The 20,876-nt window shown below is 37.3% G+C and overlaps 1 protein-coding gene across 8 annotated transcripts in view; it reads left to right on the top strand.

The window, feature by feature from the left end:
- LOC131362280 (histone demethylase UTY-like) overlaps positions 1-20,876 on the top strand; it is an 87,688-nt gene that overhangs the window by 12,912 nt on the left and 53,900 nt on the right. For 7 of the 8 annotated variants that reach the window (XM_058404204.1, XM_058404205.1, XM_058404211.1 and 4 more), the window contains exons 3-8: positions 5,203-5,311; positions 5,585-5,634; positions 6,268-6,326; positions 6,784-6,904; positions 19,640-19,694; positions 20,478-20,512. In XM_058404204.1, coding sequence (XP_058260187.1) covers positions 5,203-5,311; positions 5,585-5,634; positions 6,268-6,326; positions 6,784-6,904; positions 19,640-19,694; positions 20,478-20,512 — 429 coding nt within the window. Of the gene's footprint in view, positions 1-5,202; positions 5,312-5,584; positions 5,635-6,267; positions 6,327-6,783; positions 6,905-19,639; positions 19,695-20,477; positions 20,513-20,876 lie in introns of those variants that run through there. The other variant, XM_058404212.1, reaches the window with a different exon arrangement.

Here is a 20,876-nt window from a genome sequence, read left to right as displayed (position 1 = left end):
CGAAAGCCGAACTTTTTGTGAGTAGTGTATATTATAGTACCAACAACAGTCATTTTGGTGGCTATTTTCAGAATCATTTTGGATTTGTTTTATTTATTTATTTTTTATTTCAAAACTGGCATTCAGAGTGATTATCACCTTGAATTTAGTTTTCCTAAACAGATTATATGTGTACTTCAGACGTGTCACAATTATAACCACATTGTCACATCCATAATGCTGTGTTTTTCCTCAAAATTGTGTTCTAATCTAAAAAATCTAATATTTTAAAAGTTTCTATACTTATGTTTAGCTACAGCCCCTTCATCATGTGGATATCACTGTTTATACATTAGACTGAAAAGTTCACAGACTTGATGGAAACATACAGTCTCCTAAAAATGGCTGTTTACTGTCACATCCATATGGCTTGCCTTTTTTGTCATTTTGGGGTGGGCTTGATTTATATTTTAGGGAAAAAAAAACATTTTGCCTAACGATTCCCCAGATTAGATTTAACAATTTAAGTATTGTGAATTGTTCATTTTTACTGAGACATTTTACCTGTCATATGTCATTATGAAATTTCACATCATAACACTGGAATTGCCCTACAGTGACGCTAGTCAATTCAGGAACATCTGAGAGCTCGGGCATGCATAAGGGTTGGATAGCGCTTTCCACTGCTGCTCCCTGATGTGAAATGCGCAGCAATTTGAAAAAGATGTGGTCGGTTGGCTCGGAGGAAGCATATGATATTCTTTAGCCTCTTCGGTTTGATAGCTGCTGTGTCATGGGGAGAGCTACTGGAAGGTTGGAAACTAGCCATAAATACATTTTCGAGAAAACAGCTGTTAGCTTTCCAGGTTTGGTGAACCTATGCTCAGACTCCTGTATTTGGCTGGCAGGTATGGAACCTGATGCTGTCTTCTGTTGCTCTTCTTGAACTGTCTTCAACGTGAGATATGTTGTGTATTCTCACATTTTGTGCATTCAGTTTCTGCGCAGCATGGTTGTAAAGATTGATTATATGGGTTACTATAAGCTTCAGTGTGGATATTTTCCTCAGGGCCTTTTTTATTTTTTAAAAATGTATTTATTTTGCACTATTCTGTGTAAATACTACAGACTTTTTTTGTGTGAGAATCCCAGGAGAGCAACAGGTCTAAAATGCTCAGGCCAACCCTTCTGGTACCACCATCCATCCCACGATCAAAGTCACAGACATGACACTTTTTCTTCATTCTCATGCTTGAAGGCAGTGCTCCCCAAATTCTACCAGCATGTTAAATGCACTACAAGAGGAACTAACACACTGGACAAGGTCTACTCTAACATCAAGCTGGGCTACAGGGCTAGACCACTTCTGCACCTGCGCCAGTTTGACCACATATCTGAACCTCTTCTTTGCCTGCTTTAATATGGAGCCACCAGAGACAGCTACAGTACAACCCATGGTCCACAGCAGCTTCACCCTCACAGTGGAGGAGCACATAGTCAGGTGCACACTGCAGACCATCAGTCTGTGGAAGGCTGCGGGACCCGATAGCATCCCTGAATGTGTGCTGAAGGACTGCGCGGACCAACTGGCTGGAGTCTTAACCTGGATATTCAACCAACCCCTGTCCCAGTCCACTGTCCCACCATGTCTGAAGTCCTCCACCATAACCCCTCTGCACAAGAAACCCCACTTACCTCACCCTACCTCAATGACTACCAGCCAGTTGCACTCACTGCAGTGGTGATGAAATGCTTCGAAAACTGGGTTCCGGGGTCACATCATGTCACACCTGCCCCAGAGTTTTGACCCCAGCAGCAGGGGAGCTACGTGCAGCTACTCTTTGTTGATTTCAGCTCCGCATTCAACACCATCCTCCCCCACAAACTGATGGACAAACATGGGGGACCTGGGACTTCCACACTTGAGCTGCATGTGGAGCAATAGCTTCCTGACTGGTCACAGCCAGAGAGTTAGAGTGGGTTATTATACATATATGGTTCACAGCATCAGCACTGGCTTCCCACTGGGCTGTGTGCTGAGCCCCCTGCTCTACACCCTCTTCCCACACGACTGCACCCCCGCCCATCCCAGCAACACCATTGTCAAGTTTGCGAACGACATCACGGTGGCGGAGTCCACCTACAGGGACAAGGTGAAGCAGCTGACAGTGTGGTGCAGGGAGAATAACCTGCTCCTCAACACCTTGAAGACCAAGGAACTGGTTATAGATTACAGAAAGAAGAAAACGGATGTCACACCACTAATCATCAGCGGGGACTGTGTGGAGAGGATGACCAACTTCCGCTTCCTGGGAGTCTACATTGAGGAGGACTTGACCTGGAGCATGAACACCTCTGAGCTGCTGAAAAAGGCCCAGCAGAGACTGCACTTTCTGAGGGTGCTCAGGAAGAACATTACCCATAGACTGCTGGTGTCCTTTTATCGGTGCTCCATAGAGAGCTTACTAACATACTGTATATGTGTGTGGTACACCAGCAGGTACACCACAGTGGCTCAGAGGAAAGCACTGCAGAGGGTCAGTAACACGGCCCAGAAGATTGTCGGCTGCCTTCTCCTCACTCTGGAAGAAGCTCCCACTGTCTCAAAAAAAAAAAAAAAAAAAAAGCACAGAACATACTGTAATAGGACACCTCACACCCTGGACACCATCTAATTGAGCTGCTGCCATCAGGTAGATGGTACAGATCATTAAAATCAAAGACAAAAAGATTCAGAAACAGCTTCGATTCCACAGCAATAACCACACTCAATAAAACTAAGACATACCATGCTGCTAGTGAAACAAAAGACAGATGGCGAAATGTATGGTTGTTTTTTTGTTTTTTTTTTTCCTAATCTTATTTTATGTGAACACACTATTTTTAGCTATTTTTATGCTCCTTTTTAGATTGTTAATACTATGAGTAATGCACTGATTGATGAATTTTGTTGTACATGTTACAATGACAATAAAGACTTTCATTTCTAATATGAACATTAACTGAAGTGAAACTGAAGGCCTGTAGCTGCATGATTTTATACACTGTGCTGCTGCCATACAATTGACTGATTAGATAATCACATGAATGTGCAGGTGTTCCTAATAAAGTGTATGGTGAGTGTATGTCTGAGGACATAAAGCAGCAGAAAGTAACACATTAAGGCAAGCCGACTTTTTAGAGTACCATGTAGATCTTAAAAACACAACTTTTTTTAAATTTTATTATTCTATTTAAATTAATCTATCCCTGTTTGCTTAGCTAGACAATGATCCATCACAACATTTTAAATGTTATATTTCCTAAATGAAAATATATTTACATAATTTACATACAGGTGATGTACACCATGTTAAACAGCAGCAGATACTACTAGAATTAAGTTGCCCAGTTAAATAATATTTTTAGAGTGACATGCACAGCTTTCTCAGCTTTATTTGTTTGGCAAACTTACTTTAGTAATTTAATAACTGTTTCTGCAATAATCCTTTTTTCTCTTTTGACTAAAAAACGTGTCATTTTGTAAATAAAGAAAATAAACAACAGATTTCTAATTCTATTTGTCTTTAATTAAATGCAAATCACAGTGCATAACACAATGAATGAGCACAATATGGTCATGGTCCCCATGGTCATCTTGGTCAATGTTTTATTTTCTCTGCTAAACAAACTAGCATTACTTCAAATCTTTTCTTAATTATTGCTAATCTGTTTTCCCATTACAATGCAAACCTTGCTGAAAGCTGTTTTGTACAGTGGCTGAGAAGTGCAAAACACAATAACAGTTTAGACAAACCGTAAAAGGTATGTATAGTTTGTAAATGGCATTCTTACCGCTGATTGGACGAGGCATTTGTCACTCAAGATATCCAGTAGTATGGCTGGCTGCAGCAGTAGAAAGTTGATTCACATGTGTATGAAAGCAGCTCTGTTCTTATAATGCTCCTTACATCATTTAATCTGGAATATTTTGGTCTTCAAAACACACCTGCATTCTTTAGGTGTGTTTTTAGACATTGCAAACTAATCTTTATGCTGTGATGCGCTATCAGTATATCCAAAATCACACCATATGAATGTCCTTCCTCAAAGAAGCATTGAATAAATTCCATTTTCTTATAAAGATAAATATATATATGTTTATTTTCTTTAAAAAAGTTGCACATAAAAAATGGTTTAAAGTGAACGCAGAACTCTACAAATGCACAATAAATAAAGTGATATACACAATTTCCTACTTGTATATCTTGAGTGACAGATGTCTCTCGGTAAGAACATTCGCAAACTATACACGCCTTTTCCGTTTTTTCTGACTTGTCGTTGTGTTTTTGGATTTGTTAATTTGGGTTTGGATTTGTTATTTTATATTTTATTTCCCCCCCCTTTTTGTTATTTATTTGTTTTTTTGCACTTCTCAGCCACTGTAGTTTTGAGTACCCGTCTTCAAGATTTTCTAGATTAGTAAAAACTTTTGAATGCAAGTTTAGTGTTTTTAATTTGAGATGCAGCTTTAACATCACTGGGTAACCTTTTACAGTTCAGCTTAAAAACTTTATAAACAGAGATGTCTTAGCTCTGACATGTCACCTAATGAATGCCTTTAAAATCTTAAATGTGTATGCAAGATAGAAAATGGATAGATTGTTATGATGCTACTTCTGCTCACACCCATGCACCAAACCAAAGAATAAACCAGACTTCTCTGTTTTGCTTTATGCATTTCCCTGTGACATCAAAATACATCCCAGTAGGTTTTCAATCTCTTACATTACACCAACATATGCTAATGACATAATATAAATGTTACACTATTCCAATATTAGCCCATAAACCTGGAATAAAAAAATAGGCTTGTCAAGGCTTGGGATCACCAAGACAAATGTGCCTTTGGAGTTGTTTGTCCAAAATATTTGGCATCTTCCCACTTTAGCTTTTTCTCCTAGGTTTTCACTTTTACACTTTTACTCTGTCTCCTCCATCGTTAGTCTTAAAACTAATAGCTGTCATCTGATAGTGGTTGCTTTTTCCACGTTACATTTACTGAAGGTCAGAAACATCAGCACAAGCATAAGTAGAAAATAGTGTGTGCACATAAAGCAGCTTCAAGTGCTCATTTTGGCAAAGCTGGAACAGAGCTGCTTTCTGCGTGGCCAAGTTCAGTACATTATTGTTTATTTGTCTTGAAGCATTGTGCTAACATTTTACATGTTTTATCCCTTCCAGGCTGTTCGCTGCTATGAATCTCTGATCCTGAAAGCTGAAGGAAAAGTCAACCCGGAGTTATTCTGCCAGCTAGGTCATTTTAATCTTCTGTTGGAGGACTACCCAAAAGGTGAGCTTCATGTAACATTCTTCTCTATTGTCTTTATTTCTATTTGTCTTTCACTTTTTTCAGCTTCTCTGCCTCTCCCCAGTGACTCCCTTTTATACTTGCTGTGTCTATTGATTGTGCTTTCTCAGAGACTTGTCTTGCTTGGGATTCTTGTGATCTAGATACTCAGTGGCTGCCTTTCTCTTAGTTACCTAGTTTTTATTATATCAGTAGTATATTATGTCTTATTTCTGAATAAAATTCCCATAATCACCCATCCTTTCTCTATTGCAGCGTTATCTGCATACCAGAGGTACTACAGTTTACAATCAGACTACTGGAAGGTAAATGCTGAAAGTTTGTCTGCTTACTGTATATGTGGTAAGATTCATGAAAATAACCATTATGCAAGCTTGTTTTGCTGACATTTAAAACCGCTTCACCCAAATGGTGCTTTTCATATCAGCACCAAAATCTTCAGTATATGAGAATGAGGAGAGAGTGAATGTAGGGCTTTGTTTCATAGTAGAATGGTTTCTGTGGCTTTTACATTTTGTGATTGTGTCATGCTTAAATTGGCAAACGTTTTGGGACACCCCTCCAAATCATTGAATTCAGGTGTTGTGTTTTCATGGCTTGGGCTTGGCCCCTTAGTTCCAGTGAAAGGAGCTCTTAGGCTTCAGCATACCAAAACATTTTAGACATTTTCATGCTCCCAACTTTGTGGGAACAGTTTGGGGATGACCCCTTCCTGTACTAACATGACTGCACACCTTCACAACCTGAAGGAAACCTCCATAAGAAGTTATGGAAACATCCATAAGAAGTTAATAGTCTGATAATTGATTATGGAAATCTAAAAAAGATTCTGTGCCAGCATTGTGATGGCCATTTTAGGCTTCATCTCTTTTTTTTTTTCTTTTTTTTTTTAACTAGACTTCAGTAACGTTATTTTCTTTTTTTTTTCTTTTTTTAAGAATGCTGCCTTTTTATATGGCCTTGGAATGGTGTACTTCCATTACTGTGCTTTTCAGTGGTAAGTACCAGTTATGATGATATTTTATTTGCTAATGGAACCTGTTTCAGTGTGTACACACTAAGCTAGTACTACTGCACTTGTCAACTCTGCCTTGTAATTTTTCCTGACAGATTTTGACATTATAATTTCTGCTATAATAGCTTTTCTTTTGGATTAGACCAGATGGGCTAGACTTGGATTCCCAGAAAAGTTTGATAAAAGTCCCGTCCCCCCCCCCAAAAAAAAGATTAATAATGCAGCTGCTTATTAAACTGCTGAGGGGGGTCAAAACAATATCATGGCACATTTATGATTTAAATGTAAGCCTTTTTCAATTCAGATAACATTAATGTAATCAAATATATTAGGATTTGCTTCATATTCTTTATTTGTTTCAATGCTTAAATAAAATTTAAATTGCTTAAACACTCTTGCTTATTAGACTAGTAAAGAGAAATATAGTTTGTTTTTTCAGGGGGATTAAAGTATTTCAGGAGGTGCTGTACATTGATCCCAGTTTCTCTCGAGCCAAGGAGATTCACCTGCGTCTTGGGCTAATGTTTAAGGTGAACACAGACTACGAGTCAAGTTTGAAGGTAGGAACCATTAACCTTATGTTCTTGACATTTTTTTTTTATTTACTTTTTTTTTATTGTGGTTCTTTAGAAAAACATTTCTTGATTCATAACCTGGTGTTATCAATGTTACCATGGTCTTTATCTTCTAGCATTTCTATCTTTAAAAAATTAAAATTGGCTTTTATTCTCCCACATTCAGTCTCAAGGTTTTATGGGTGTGTGTTTTTTTTTTTTTTTTGGACACACATCTATAATAATGTACAATATTTACATCTGAAACAGTGTACAAATCATAGTTCTTTTATATATGACATGTCCAATCACTTCTTTTTCCCCTACTCACATTTATGATAAATTTATTATTAGGCAAAACTTATTTTTGCAGTTTTTGGGTTAAATATTCAGTGAAGACTGTGCTTCAGTAATTTCTCAAAATATGTTGATTATAAATGTCTTGAATATTTTCTTATTTGATTTGTTTTTCTGTAATACATACATGAAATGTCATTTTACAACACAAGGTGGCACTATAAATGTACACGTTTTTTAAATCATGTATTACAAGACGTTTGTTTAAAACTACAATACTAGAATATTTAAATGACTACTGCCACAATATATTTATTTTGCATGTAAAAACAGTGCTGACAAATACAAGTAAATTGGCATGAATAAAATGGAATGATCTTATTTAAATTCACAGTATACAAATTCAAAGTATACAAATGGTAAGAGCTTTGTGATGCTAACAAAAACACAACGGTGCACACACAAGATAGCTTTGGTCAGGTGTTTATGCATGTATGGTTACAGGAAGGCAGGCTGTTGCCAGTTGCATATTGACCTTTCCATATTGTGGTTTTTTTTTTGTTTGTTTTTGTTTTTTTTTTAAGGATTTTTCAGAATAAACTCAGAACAAACAACATTGTATCAGACTTCACACGCACTCACGAAAGAAGAACAAATAAGTAAATAAATAAATAATAAGTAAATATATTTTTAAAAAATGTTTAATACATTAGATATAAATTATAATGCTACAGGTTCAGTAACTAAAGGTACCATAGTAAAGAGCTGCAAGTCAACCATTATAAATACCCGAAGGGTATTAGACATTGGTTTGGCTGCTTGTTTGTCTATATATCTGAGAAATGGTCCCCAGGCAAAAGAGGCCTGTTGTAGGCCTTAGAGTACCAGTCAAATATGCTAGTCCAGAATCCCGACAGTGAAGGACAAAACCAAAAAGCATGTGCAGTTGTATCCTCTGTGACATTACACTTGTCACAGAATGGTGAGACAAGAAATTTTGTGCAGTTTGGTCTTGGTATAATGCAAATGATGAATTTGAATTCATCACCTTGAATTGTATCAGTTGATGTCTACTGTTGACTGAACAGGAACGTACTGCAGTCAAACACCTATCCCACGTTTCGTCTGAGAGCTCAGCTCCCAGATCATCCTCCCAGGCCACTTTAAAGCTCTGATTTGAGGCTGTGACACAACTTTCAAATAAGCCAACAAATTTAGAGACAAGGTGCGTAGAATGAGGAGGACTTAATAAAATATAAAAAAAAACACATGCTTCTCAGGGACGAATTCAAAGTTACAAATTCTGGACTTCACATAATGCCTAATTTGTAAATGATGAAAAAAGTGTGAATGGGGCAGATCAAACTTCTCCCTTAACTGGTTAAATGATGCAAACCTTCCCTCAACATAAAGGTCCTTAATAGAACATAAACCCTTCTCCTTCCAAACAAAATAAGTTCTGTCAGACCATGGGGGTGAAAAAGAATGATTGTGGCAAATTGATGTATATATAGAGGTCTCTGGTAGGGACAGGGCTTTTCTTACTTGATTTAAAATTTTGATTGGATTTTTCAACATGATTCTTAGCTTGTTTATAGCTGTAGACTCATCTAACTTGGAGAATAATATGGCTGCTAATGAGGTCCCAGCAGCCAGACCTGTCTCCATTCGCACCCATAAGAGAACCTCAGGGGTCAAATTGCCCAGTGTTCCCTTCTCCCAGAACATTAAAGCCCTAACACTGGCAGCCCAGTAATAGTGTTTAAATTCTGGCAGACCCAGACTGCCCACAGACCTGGGCTTCTGTAAATGAATACCTTTCCATATTGTAAGAGTCAAGATGGTTTTTCTCAGTTCATACACCAAAACAATAATACAAGTAAAGTGCAATATCAACTTAAATGTCAAATGATTCAAAGTCCAAAATAACTCTCAAAAGGTGCGCTAATTTTGAAATTGACAAATAACAAACATATTTTAGAAACACTATATTGAAAATACAGACCCCAAGAAGAAACGCAATACAACAAAAGTGAAAATGCTTGTGATCACTGAGATCTAAGATAGAAATGATCAATGAAACAAAAATCAGTACAACTGTAATTTCTAAATATAGCTGCAAGCAGCAATGACGGGCCCTCGCACTATGGGCCATCACTACACAGTGCCATCGCCACCCAGGCGCACCAGACACAGTGAGCACAGTGGGTACCGCCATTAAAAGGGGAAATACCAAAAGGACAAGAGTAACAATTTGGGTGTACTGCAAGTGATCACAGCAAAGTCCACTGATGGCAAAACGAAAACTGATGATGTCCAAAGGAACAATGACTCTCCCTCTAAACTATAGTATTATATCAGTAATATATACTATATCTATATCTATCTATCTATCTATCTATCTATCTATATATATATATATATATATATATATATATATATATATATATATATATATATATACACACACTATATTGCCAAAAGTATTCGCTCACCTGCCCTCTCTCTCTCTCTCTCTCTCTCTCTATATATATATATATATAGAGAGAGAGAGAGAGAGAGAGAGAGTCACCCAGAAAAATGTGTACACATGTATACATTTGTATGCAGTGTATACACATTTATACAATGAATACACATTTCAGGATTTAAGAGTTTTTTATACAAAAAGTTGTATAAATATTGTGTTACTAAATTTATTGCTATACGTTATAGATTGATTTATATGATGATATTATGATAATATTATTAATATTATACTAATATTATTTACATCATACTATTTTTCTTTTCCTGAAATGTATATACATTTTTTGGTTGACTCTGTATATATGAATTGTGAAAATGAAGCAATATTGTAAAAAAAAAATTAAAATAACGGGATAAGAGATGCTTTGTACTATCTGAATTATTTGTCCTGACTCTGTCTCTGTCCTGGAATGTACAGCTCTACGCACCACACACTCCGGTTTGCACTGAACTCTTCAATACACCGAGATTTGCACAGGACTCATAAACACACAGTTTTTGCACATCACCTCACTAGGTCTGTACCTTTGAACTCTGGTCTGAACTCTGTCTGCTTTTTTTTTTTTTTGGCACATTACTTATCTTATATTCCTTAAATCTCTTTATTTAGTATTTTTTGCTATTTGCTAATTAGTGCAAAATGTGAAAGTGAAAATCAAAGCAGGTGAAGTTCATCTTGGTGGTGATGAAGTGGAACCCAGGCTTGCAGGGTGCAGCGGTTGTAGGGGGTGTCATCTTCTGTTTTATCCACTGGTTCTGCGATGGGAAAACACAAACAGGTCAAAATCTTATCTAGGGCTGTAACTAACAATTATTTTCATAATCGAATAATCAGGCGATTATTGTTTAGATTAATCGATGAATCGGACAAAAACACCACATTTTAAAATACCTTTTTATTTTTATTTCAAATAAAATTTACACATTGGGTGTTACAAATATGAACGTAAAACTAAACGTACCACTACCACAATGTTTTTCCCAGCTTTTAAGCAGAAAACTTTTGACCTTTTAAAACTTAAACCACAAACTGTTTGTGTTTCTTAAAGAGGCAGAACTACTAGACTACCAAGTTACGATTCATTCAGTCTCCAGAAATTTTACATTGCATTATTTTTAATTGGTAACAAATACTGATTAAAAACACATATTGTTTGTTTATTTTGATCAATCTGTTTTAATTTGACAGTACTTAACGGTCTTGCACTACAACTATTACCACTGTTTATTATCTATATCTCTGTGAATGAGGAGTAACACAGCACTCTTTACACAATAAACACCGGACACTGTAAGCATGTAAATAAAGCATTCACACAGAAGGCATGTTTGCGTCTACAAATTCAAGACTCAGTGTTTAGGAATGGTTTTAAAAAGTGCAGTACAGAACGCCAAGGTCTCAGGATGTGCCATGAAATTGTCATGAGAACCTGCTACTGTAAATGAAGCTTGCAACGCTTCTGATTTGTCCATTGTTCTGTAAGTGTCATTGATGGGCTATGCTGATTGGAAAAGTTTAAATCATTTTAACATGAGACGCACGGGGGGCTGCAAAAGATGTGTGCGCAACGGTCAAACACATTTGTATATCACATTCATTGAAATAATGGAAAAGGAATTAGGAATAAAACACGTTCTATGTGAATGACCAACACATATGGCGCAACACAAATCTGCATTAAACTTGCCGTCCTGAAGTTTTAACTGTGATTCCCGCATGCTTCCGTTTTCTGTGCTCGTTCATCATTGTCGTGTTTCTGTGCCACTGAAGCTCCGCTTGCAAAGGCTGCAAGTTACAACATTTGGCTCGGAATTTAATATGAAATGCTTCCATGCCTTAGAGGACTTGGGTCTCACACTTTTATCCGATGTGCTTGTACTCTCCTCCATTCTTCCGATGTGCGCCTGGAACACTGAATGCGTGGTGACGTGCGCCAGCCAACTAATCGATAATGGCATGCACTGACAACGATTTTCATTAACGATTATTATCAATAATTAATAATTAATTCAATCAATTCCTTGTTTCAACCTTAATCTTATCCGACAAACGTATCTTACCTCCCTTAGGGTGCTGCACTCCAACAGATTTTCTCCTTTGCAGGCTTTGATTGGCCACTGAAATGTCAGTCCATTCAGCACCCTTTACATGAGGAGTGATTCATTTTCTTCTATTATGTTCTCATGTAAATCGTCGCCATAGTAACACAATTCAAGGTATCAAAAATTCCTTCACAGTTTCACATCAGCCATGTCTTGTCATTATTCTGACTGATTTCGAACTAAATCAGATGAAAGTAAGGGAGAAAATATTAGAGATTTCAAAAAGTGACACACTTCCTGCTGCCAGTTGGTGGCGCTATGACCGAGACTCACAGTTGTCATATCAGTGTGATCAGCTTTCAATGCTTAACATAATCCTAAGGTTTCATGTAGATCATGTAATGTGCACAGAAGTTATTAGCCACTTCCTGTTTCGTTTTATTCGCCATACATTTAAGGGCTTCTCACGGCTGAACCGTTTGAGATATCAAAAATCCCTTCACAATTTTGCATTATCAATGTCTTGAGATCATTTTAGCCTGGGTTTGGTGGCGGTTGTATCAATTCCCTAGGAGGAGTATTTCAAATTCCATTGGGTGCGTTTTGCAAACAACTCAAAATAACTCACTTCCTGTGGATTAGACTTAATGACATGCAGTGTGAAAGTTGTTCAGTTCAATGAGATCAAAGTGTACATGGATACGTGCAAGTGTGTATCAGCTATGCAGCAAGATGTTCCAGGGGGCGCTGTAACGGGTGTGTGCCACGCCCAGGGCCGAGCCATGTCCTAATGGCCGCAGATTCCAACCTGTCTGCTGATTTTCAAGAGTTTTTGAGCATGTTAAGGGGTCCAAAATGCCCCGAATAAAATAAATAAATAAAAGTAGGGGTCAGATCACAAGGGCAGCTATGATACAGTGCCCCTGGAGCAGAGAGGGTTAAGGGCCTTGCCCAACAATGACAGTTTGGAGTTGCTGAGGCTTGAACCTTCTCAAAGTCAAAGAAGCTTTGTCACTTGAACCATATATAGCAGATGCAGTACACAGTGAAGTGAAACAGCGTTCCTCCTAGACCAGAGGTGCTACACAGAACAAAGACAAAGTACAGTGACACAGACAAACATAGAGCTATAACAGAGATAAAAAAAAATTAAACTATAATTTAAAAATTAAACTAAAAAATTAAACTATACTTAAGGTGCAGTCTTTAAGAACTAGACATACAACAGAAGCGCACAGGAAGACGAGACAAGACAGTGCAGACAAACGACACATAGGCCGACTTTGTGCAATGAACAAGACAATGTTAGTCAATGAAAGAACAGTGTATACAGTGATTGCAGATATTAAAGTGACACATGTAAACAGGATTAATATAAATATATATAAATGTAAAGTGACATGTGCGTGCAAACGTGTCTGACTATGTCCAGCACAGTTCTGTTCTTTTTTTTTATGTGGGGAAAAAAAAAAAGAACTGAACTGTGCTGGACATAGTCAGACACACACACACTAAAGTACCCAGAGCTTTAACCACTTGAGCCACCACTGCCCCATGTCAGTCGCTTTTTTATGGCATACACATTCCCAGAAGTGATTTTTGCAGTCTCTATCAATGAATACATCAGTAGTGTTCACTAGACCATGAATTAAGACAAAAACATTTTTGTTTTGCAACAAAGTAAACACCTCAATTTTCTGAAAATAACATCTAAAGGTTTCAGATTGTGTAACTGAATTTTGTGTCGACAGAGTCATGAATGAATGCTCATTTTTCTAGGATATTTAATTCTCTTTTCATGTGACGTACTTGCTCAGGATTGTGAGGTCACTATCTAGCATTTGCCCTAGCTCTCTCTCAAAGCTAAGATTATCAGCAAAAGGAAAGGATAAATCTCAAGTAGATCCTGAATATTTATTGCCATAATTGTATAGAAAAACAATTCATCCGAGACTGAGAAACTTTTACTGAACTCCTTTCAGTCAATGTCTGTTTTAGCTAGCATCGGCGAAAGTGATTCTGTTATCAAGATTTTTGATTAGGATACCTTGGGACCATGGGAAAGAGAATGCTCTGATAAATTTAGGGTTAAGTGATGATCTGGGGCATCACAGCATAAGAATGTAGTTCTACCAAAAGTAAGATAACCCAGAAGAGTCAGGTGACAAATAGTTAATGTATAGTCAAAGAGATGCTAAAAGAACCTAGGCACTCCATAATCTATACACATTGAAATTAGTTGACTTTCACAAGCAAATGCACGCTCAAGACGAAATAGAAAATGTTTGAGGCTAAAATAAGAGGAAAAAACGGAACAATGACAAACATTGTGGCTAAAAGAACAGAGATATCTACAACATGAGTAATGTAATAATGATGTATCTGTCATCATAATCATTAAAAAGTAGAAATAAAATCCACAAATGTTTAATGTACCTTGTTTTTGATTGATGATTTTTGAAGATTACTTTAGACAGTATTACATCAGTTTTTACAAGAGTATTAAAAGCTGGATTTCTTCAATAACATGGCCTCCATCCGCCAATCAGCTGGCATCCCACATTTTAATGTTCTTTGAAACTTAAAATGAAATGCATTCTATCAAATAGAATCACATTCAAATATTTCTTGGAAAGTTGGTTGTATTTTGATATTTTCTTTTGCTCAATCCATTCAAAATTGCTTTTTGGACATTTAACTCTGTCCACTTTAATTTATGCAAATAACAATCAAAACCTACTATTGCATTATGGTCATTTGCACACATCTTTAATTGCATGCACAAGACTTTGCTTTCAACTTTAGGGGTGTGGCCCTACACATGTTTAACTCATAAATACATTTTTATGATCTAATAATTATTCAAAAAAATGACAGCCATCAGCCAGCCCACTTTTAGCAGTCATTTGTCAGTGTTATTTTTGCATTATTGCAGTCATCTCTTTCATTTTTATTATCTATATAACTAGTCAAGAACCAGTCAAAGCTTTGTTTGTGTGGCAATATTTCCCTTTTCCCTTTTTTAGCAATTTAAAAGCCCATACTTGATTTGAAGTGTGGCAGTTTTATTTGGAATCTGTTGCTGTTGGTTCTCAGTATGCAATCCAAAGATTACTGCCAGTGAAGGATAAAATTGCTTTTTTACTGCCATAATAATGCTAAAATTGCAAATCAAACCATTCAGAGTGTGGCTAAAGAAGAGAATAGAATGGTGAAGGAAAAGAACTGCTCGTTTATCCGGGTCATACCACCTCGTCTTATGGTGTGGGCTTGTATGGCTGCTTAACATTTCTTTTTGTTTATTGATTATATGACTGCTGCCAAAAGCAACTGGATGAATCCTGAAGTGTATAGAAAGAAATTATCTGCAAGAAAACCAGTTGAACAGTACTTCACTCTTAGTACACTATGCACACACATTTTATCAAAACTTTAATCCAATTGAGCATAGAAATGTTCTAAAGGCAGAATACCCTAAGGAAAAGCAAGAAGTGAATACAGCTGCCATAAAGGCCAGGCAGAGTATCACTAGTCAAGAAACCCATTATCTTTGTAATGTCTCTGTTACAGACTTCAAGTAGACTGCAAAAGGTTTTTTTTCTCCAAATATCAGAGATTAAAAATGACAATTTACACTGAACAAAATTATAAACGCAACACTTTTGTTTTTGCCCACATTTTTCATGAGCTGAACTCAAAGATCTAAGACTTTTTCTATGTACACAAAAGGCCTATTTCTCTCAAATATTGTTGACAAATCTGTCTAAATCTGTGTTAGTTAGCACTTCTCCTTTGCTGAGATAATCCATCCACCTCACAGGTGTGGCATATCCAGATGCTGATTAGACAGCATGATTATTGCACAGGTGTGCCTTAGGCTGGCCACAATAAAAGGCCACTCTAAAATGTGCAGTTTTATCACACAGCACAATGCCACAGATGTCGCAAGTTTTGAGGGAGCGTGCAATTGGCATGATGACTGCAGGAATGTCCACCAGAGCTGTTGCCCGTGAATTGAATGTTCATTTCTCTACCATAAGCCATCTCCAAAGGCGTTTCAGAGAATTTGGCAGTACATCCAACCGGCCTCACAACCGCAGACCACGTGTAACCACACCAGCCCAGGACCTCCACATCCAGCATCTTCCAAGATCGTCTGAGACCAGCCACCCGGACAGCTGCTGCAACAATCGGTTTGCATAACCAAAGAATTTCTGCGCAAACTGTCAGAAACCGTCTCAGGGAAGCTCATCTACATGCTCGTCGTCCTCATCGGGGTCTCGACCTGACTGCAGTTCGTCGTCGTAACCGACTTGAGTGGGCAGATTGTCACATCCAATGGCATCTGGCACTTTGGAGAGGTGTTCTCTTCACGGATGAATCCCGGTTTTCACTGTACAGGGCAGATGGCAGACAGCGTGTATGGCGTCATGTGGGTGAGCGGTTTGCTGATGTCAACGTTGTGGATCGGGTGACCCATGGTGGCGGTGGGGTTATGGTATGGGCAGGCGTATGTTATGGACAACGAACACAGGTGCATTTTATTGATGGCATTTTGAATGCACAGAGATACCGTGACGAGATCCTGAGGCCCATTGTTGTGCCATTCATCCACAACCATCACCTCATGTTGCAGCATGATAATGCACGGCCCCATGTTGCAAGGATCTGTACACAATTCCTGGAAGCTGAAAACATCCCAGTTCTTGCATGGCCAGCACACTCACCAGACATGTCACCCATTGAGCATGTTTGGGATGCTCTGGATCGGCGTATACGACAGCGTGTTCCAGTTCCTGCCAATATCCAGCAACTTCACACAGCCATTGAAGAGGAGTGGACCAACATTCCACAGGCTACAATCAACAACCTGATCAACTTTATGCGAAGGAGATGTGTTGCAAATGGTGGTCACACCAGATACACCCCCCCCACGGACCCCCCAGTACAGTAAAACTGCAGTACAACTGCCTTTTGTTATATAAAGTGCTATAATTCATACAATATTCACCCAATTTGAATAGAAATACAATGCTGGAAGTTTGCCCTTTAATAATCATTATTTTATACATATATTATTTTTAAACTGCAATATACTTGGGTAGTAGGATTTTTGTGGCCGATCACCGATCTCCGATCACTAGAAGCTGTATCTACCGATACCGATTACAGGGTCTATATCAAGCCTCATCATATAGCATTATTTAGTAAACTATATTTAACAACAATGTAAATTAAGTATTGAAATTACGAGAAGAGGAATATCATGAATTGATAACTGTATTTATTGGCAAGCAACATGTGCAACATGTCAACTTAAAACATAGCAGCCTGTGCTTGGTTAGTAATTGGGAACAGCTTAGAGCTGGACAAATACAACTTTCCTGTAGATTATATAAAAATAAATATAATAACAGACAGAACAAACAGAGTCTACCTAGAAATTAACTGATGTTATGTTGTCCTTCATAAGGCTGTCAACATGTGTAAACACTGTTTGGTATAACTCACGGGCATTTCTAGGATTTGTAAACCTCAGGGGCTGTCTGTTCTGGTCCATTGTTCACCTAAGTCATATATGTATTTTAACTTAAATACTGCATTAGATGAATAATAGAAAGTCATGATGTCCAGACTGTAATGTATTAGTGCTTTAACAGTTTATATTTTATTTAGATCTATCTTTAGGCTTATTTAATTTAAGGCTTTTGTACATCTTGGGTATGGAATAATAATCACAAGGGTCCTATATATCAGGGGTTTTCAGAATCAGAGACAGTGGGCCTCCTTTTTGACACAACATACATTTGTTAGCCGACTTATATCAACTGTGTTAACATTAAATATTAGAAGTTAGACTATTCTCTGAATAATAAGATTGTTGTGTTTGGCGTCGTGCTCAAGGGCTGTAAGGTATTTTAGTCACATGGTGTGAAAGCGGCGCTACGCAGACCGATAGGTGTATGGCATTACAGTATCGCGAGATCGGTTCTAGAGCATATACCAGTGCGGCGTGAGTGGCACTTGAGTTGCTGAACTCTCCCGCTCTCTCTTAGCGCTAGCCAACTTCATACACTATGTAGAATTGCCAGACGGGTGAAGCAATTTTAGCAGCGCACAAAAAAAAAAAATTGCGTCATCTGATCGGCTTTTCTAGATCGGCCATTATAGAGACCGCTGATAAAACTTCCCAAAGCAATTATCGGCCGATTATGATCGGCGACCGATCGATCGGAGCACCCCAGTAACTGGGGTAGACCGATACAATAACTTTAATTCTGTCAGTGTTAGTGTCAGTGAAAGACAAAAAAAAAATATTGTGTGAGAGAGTCTTCAGGCTGAAACATCTCGATAATTATTTATTACCATAATGTGTCTGGCAGCTCGATCACAACAGTTTGAATTTTGAAAATATCTTCTAGATCTCAAGTTATGAGCATTTGAAATCAGAAAATTTTTGCTCTACATCAATGGCCGTGGAGTTTGCAGACCCGAGTTGGTATATACTGCCTTTAAATTTCTATAACTTTTGAGTTATAGAAAAGGCTTCAGAAAAAGCCTTCAAACATTCCAATTAATTTTCTTTCTGTAGAATTCAAATAATGTAATGTTGTTTTTAACATAAAACCACTGTATACAAATGATTTTTAAGCAGAAAGTAAGTACATTTTGTTTTTTTTCATGAATGACCATCAGCTCATCTAAACCATTTAACATATAATCACATCACAAACAATTAAAAAAAAGTGTCTTGTAAAATATTTATTTTTTTTAATAAACCTGGTAATTAATGCACATTTTCAGTAACATCATGTTGTAATGTAGTTATATATTTGGCATCACAGTTTCAAAGTTACAGTGAGTACACATCAAGTAAATGATATGAATTGGCGTTTTTAAAAAACACTCAAGTTGTTAGGTTTTGGCATTACAGTTCATTATTAGTTTCACTTCATAACTGTTGTAGATCTTAAAAAAAAAAAGTCTTTATATGATGTATGAAGTTCCTGATATTTCACATGCTCATTGAAAAACCACTGCCTTCCAGAATTCATACATTCTGGAATCATGACAGAGGAAAGAAGAAATTCTGGCATTCCTTTTTTTTTCAGTGTAATCAGTGTTTTGTCTTTAATTTGCTATGAAACACAATTCCGGAAAATATTTGCAGAGAAGTTGTCAAAAAAAACATGCACCTACTACAATCATGACCTACGATTTTCATTTCAAGTGCCATCTAACAGTGGTAAATAACTGCATATGTATCGCAACTATATTCATACTGATTTTGATGCAGTATTCACTTGTTAAATAATAGAAAATTTTTCCCTGATTCAATGAATGGATTTATCGCCTATGTCTCTCTAAACGAGGCAACCGTGCAGGGTCAAAAGATCAGAAAGCGTGGATTTAGATGTAAATGTGAGTTGCAAAGCCTTAATTTCTGAAAATTATTTTTACATTAAAAGGAAGGCTGTAATCTATACTTTCAGAATATATAACTGTTTTGGCTGTAGCTGGTCAGGAAGTGCATATATTTGGGGCTGACTTTCTGAACTAATTTCTCAGCGTAGGGTGGTTGGAAAATCCCAGGAGATGAGCAGTTTCTGAAATGCTCAACCAGCCCATCAGGTTCCAATATTCATGTCACTAACAAAGTCACAGATCACACTTTTTTTTCATTCTAATATTTGATGTGAACATTGCCTGAAGCTCTTTGTCTGTATCTGCAAGACTTTTGCTTTGTACTGCTTCCTCATGAATGGCTAATTAGTTAACTACATTAATGTTCAAGTGTTCCTAATAGTGTGTGAGTGTATGTTAAAATTTCTTTCGTTTTCTCTGTCTGTACCTCTCACCTTCTGTCTTTAGCACTTTCAACTGGCTCTGATCGACTCAAACCAATGCACGTTGTCCAAGGCTGAAAGTAAGTACCACTCTCAAGTGTCAAGGTCAGTCTTGTACTTGCAAATGGACTATATGTATGGCTATGCTGGTTCTATGGTTAAAGCTTAGTGCACACTACACACGTTTCTCTGTAAGATTCTGATTAATTTTGAGGCACAGTGAAGTACTGAAGTGTTCTGTGAGCAACTGCAGAAAAATAAGACACTGGGCTGCTGATTGGAAGGTTTTCAGCTTAAATCTCAAGCTGCCACTGTTGGGCCCTTATGCAAGGCCCTTAAGCCTTAAGTGTTAGTCAAATCATGTAAATATAAAATGCTAAAATCTGCACTGAAGAGTTATGTATAAATTATGTTTGTGGGTTGTGATGAGCAATCTCACTGGATAGCTGATAGCAGAAATACTTTAAGCTGCAGCTACTTTAAGCAGCTATTTACTTTTTTCATAGCGGCTTCTGATTGCCTGACATTGGTTGCCCTGGCAACACCAGTTCCCATGCTGCTGGGTCTTATGCTTGTGATCAGACTGAGAGCAGCCTACAGACACTGGCAGTAACACATACGCACTTATGACTGGGGACATCAAGGTCCGTCTCACTTCTCAGTCTGAGTGAACCATTTATTGTGTTGAAAGGCAGCTGTGCTTTGGACGAAAGGATTCATTTCTAAACGAAACAGTCAAGCATTGATTAGGACCCATTATTTGTTCCACTCCTGTAGCGCTTTCTTTAATGTTAAGAGAATGTTAAAATGTCAATTTGTGTATTTTTGTTCTAGTTCCTTTTTTTGTGTTTTTTCCTTGATAGTTCAATTCCACATTGCTCATTTGTATGAAATACAGGTAAGTCAATAACTTTTTTTCCTTTCTTTATTTTGTGAATACCTTTGTCTAAATGCGTTGTTATCTGTAAATTGTGTTTCTTGAGTAGCCTATCAATAATCATTATGCAACTATCCATGTTGTGATAGTAACAGGCAAATGAACCTGTGGCATTGGACCACTGTGACAGCTGAGGGCTTTTTTCTTTCTAACAATATCTTATAGAACAAGGAAAATTTTCAATTCTTTCTACATTTCATCCCCATATGAATGTGTCATCCCTGTCTTTTGTACATCGGATTGAAAGTTCGCATATGAAATGGCGCATATGTACTAAATAATAAATACAAAATTAATTATATGTAGTTTTTCTTACTTACTTTAC

This window comes from Hemibagrus wyckioides, linkage group LG11 (assembly GCF_019097595.1).
Source record: "Hemibagrus wyckioides isolate EC202008001 linkage group LG11, SWU_Hwy_1.0, whole genome shotgun sequence".
NCBI lineage: Eukaryota > Metazoa > Chordata > Actinopteri > Siluriformes > Bagridae > Hemibagrus > Hemibagrus wyckioides.
Note: the sequence above shows the minus strand (reverse complement) of the source record. Positions and strands in the feature narration are given on the sequence as shown.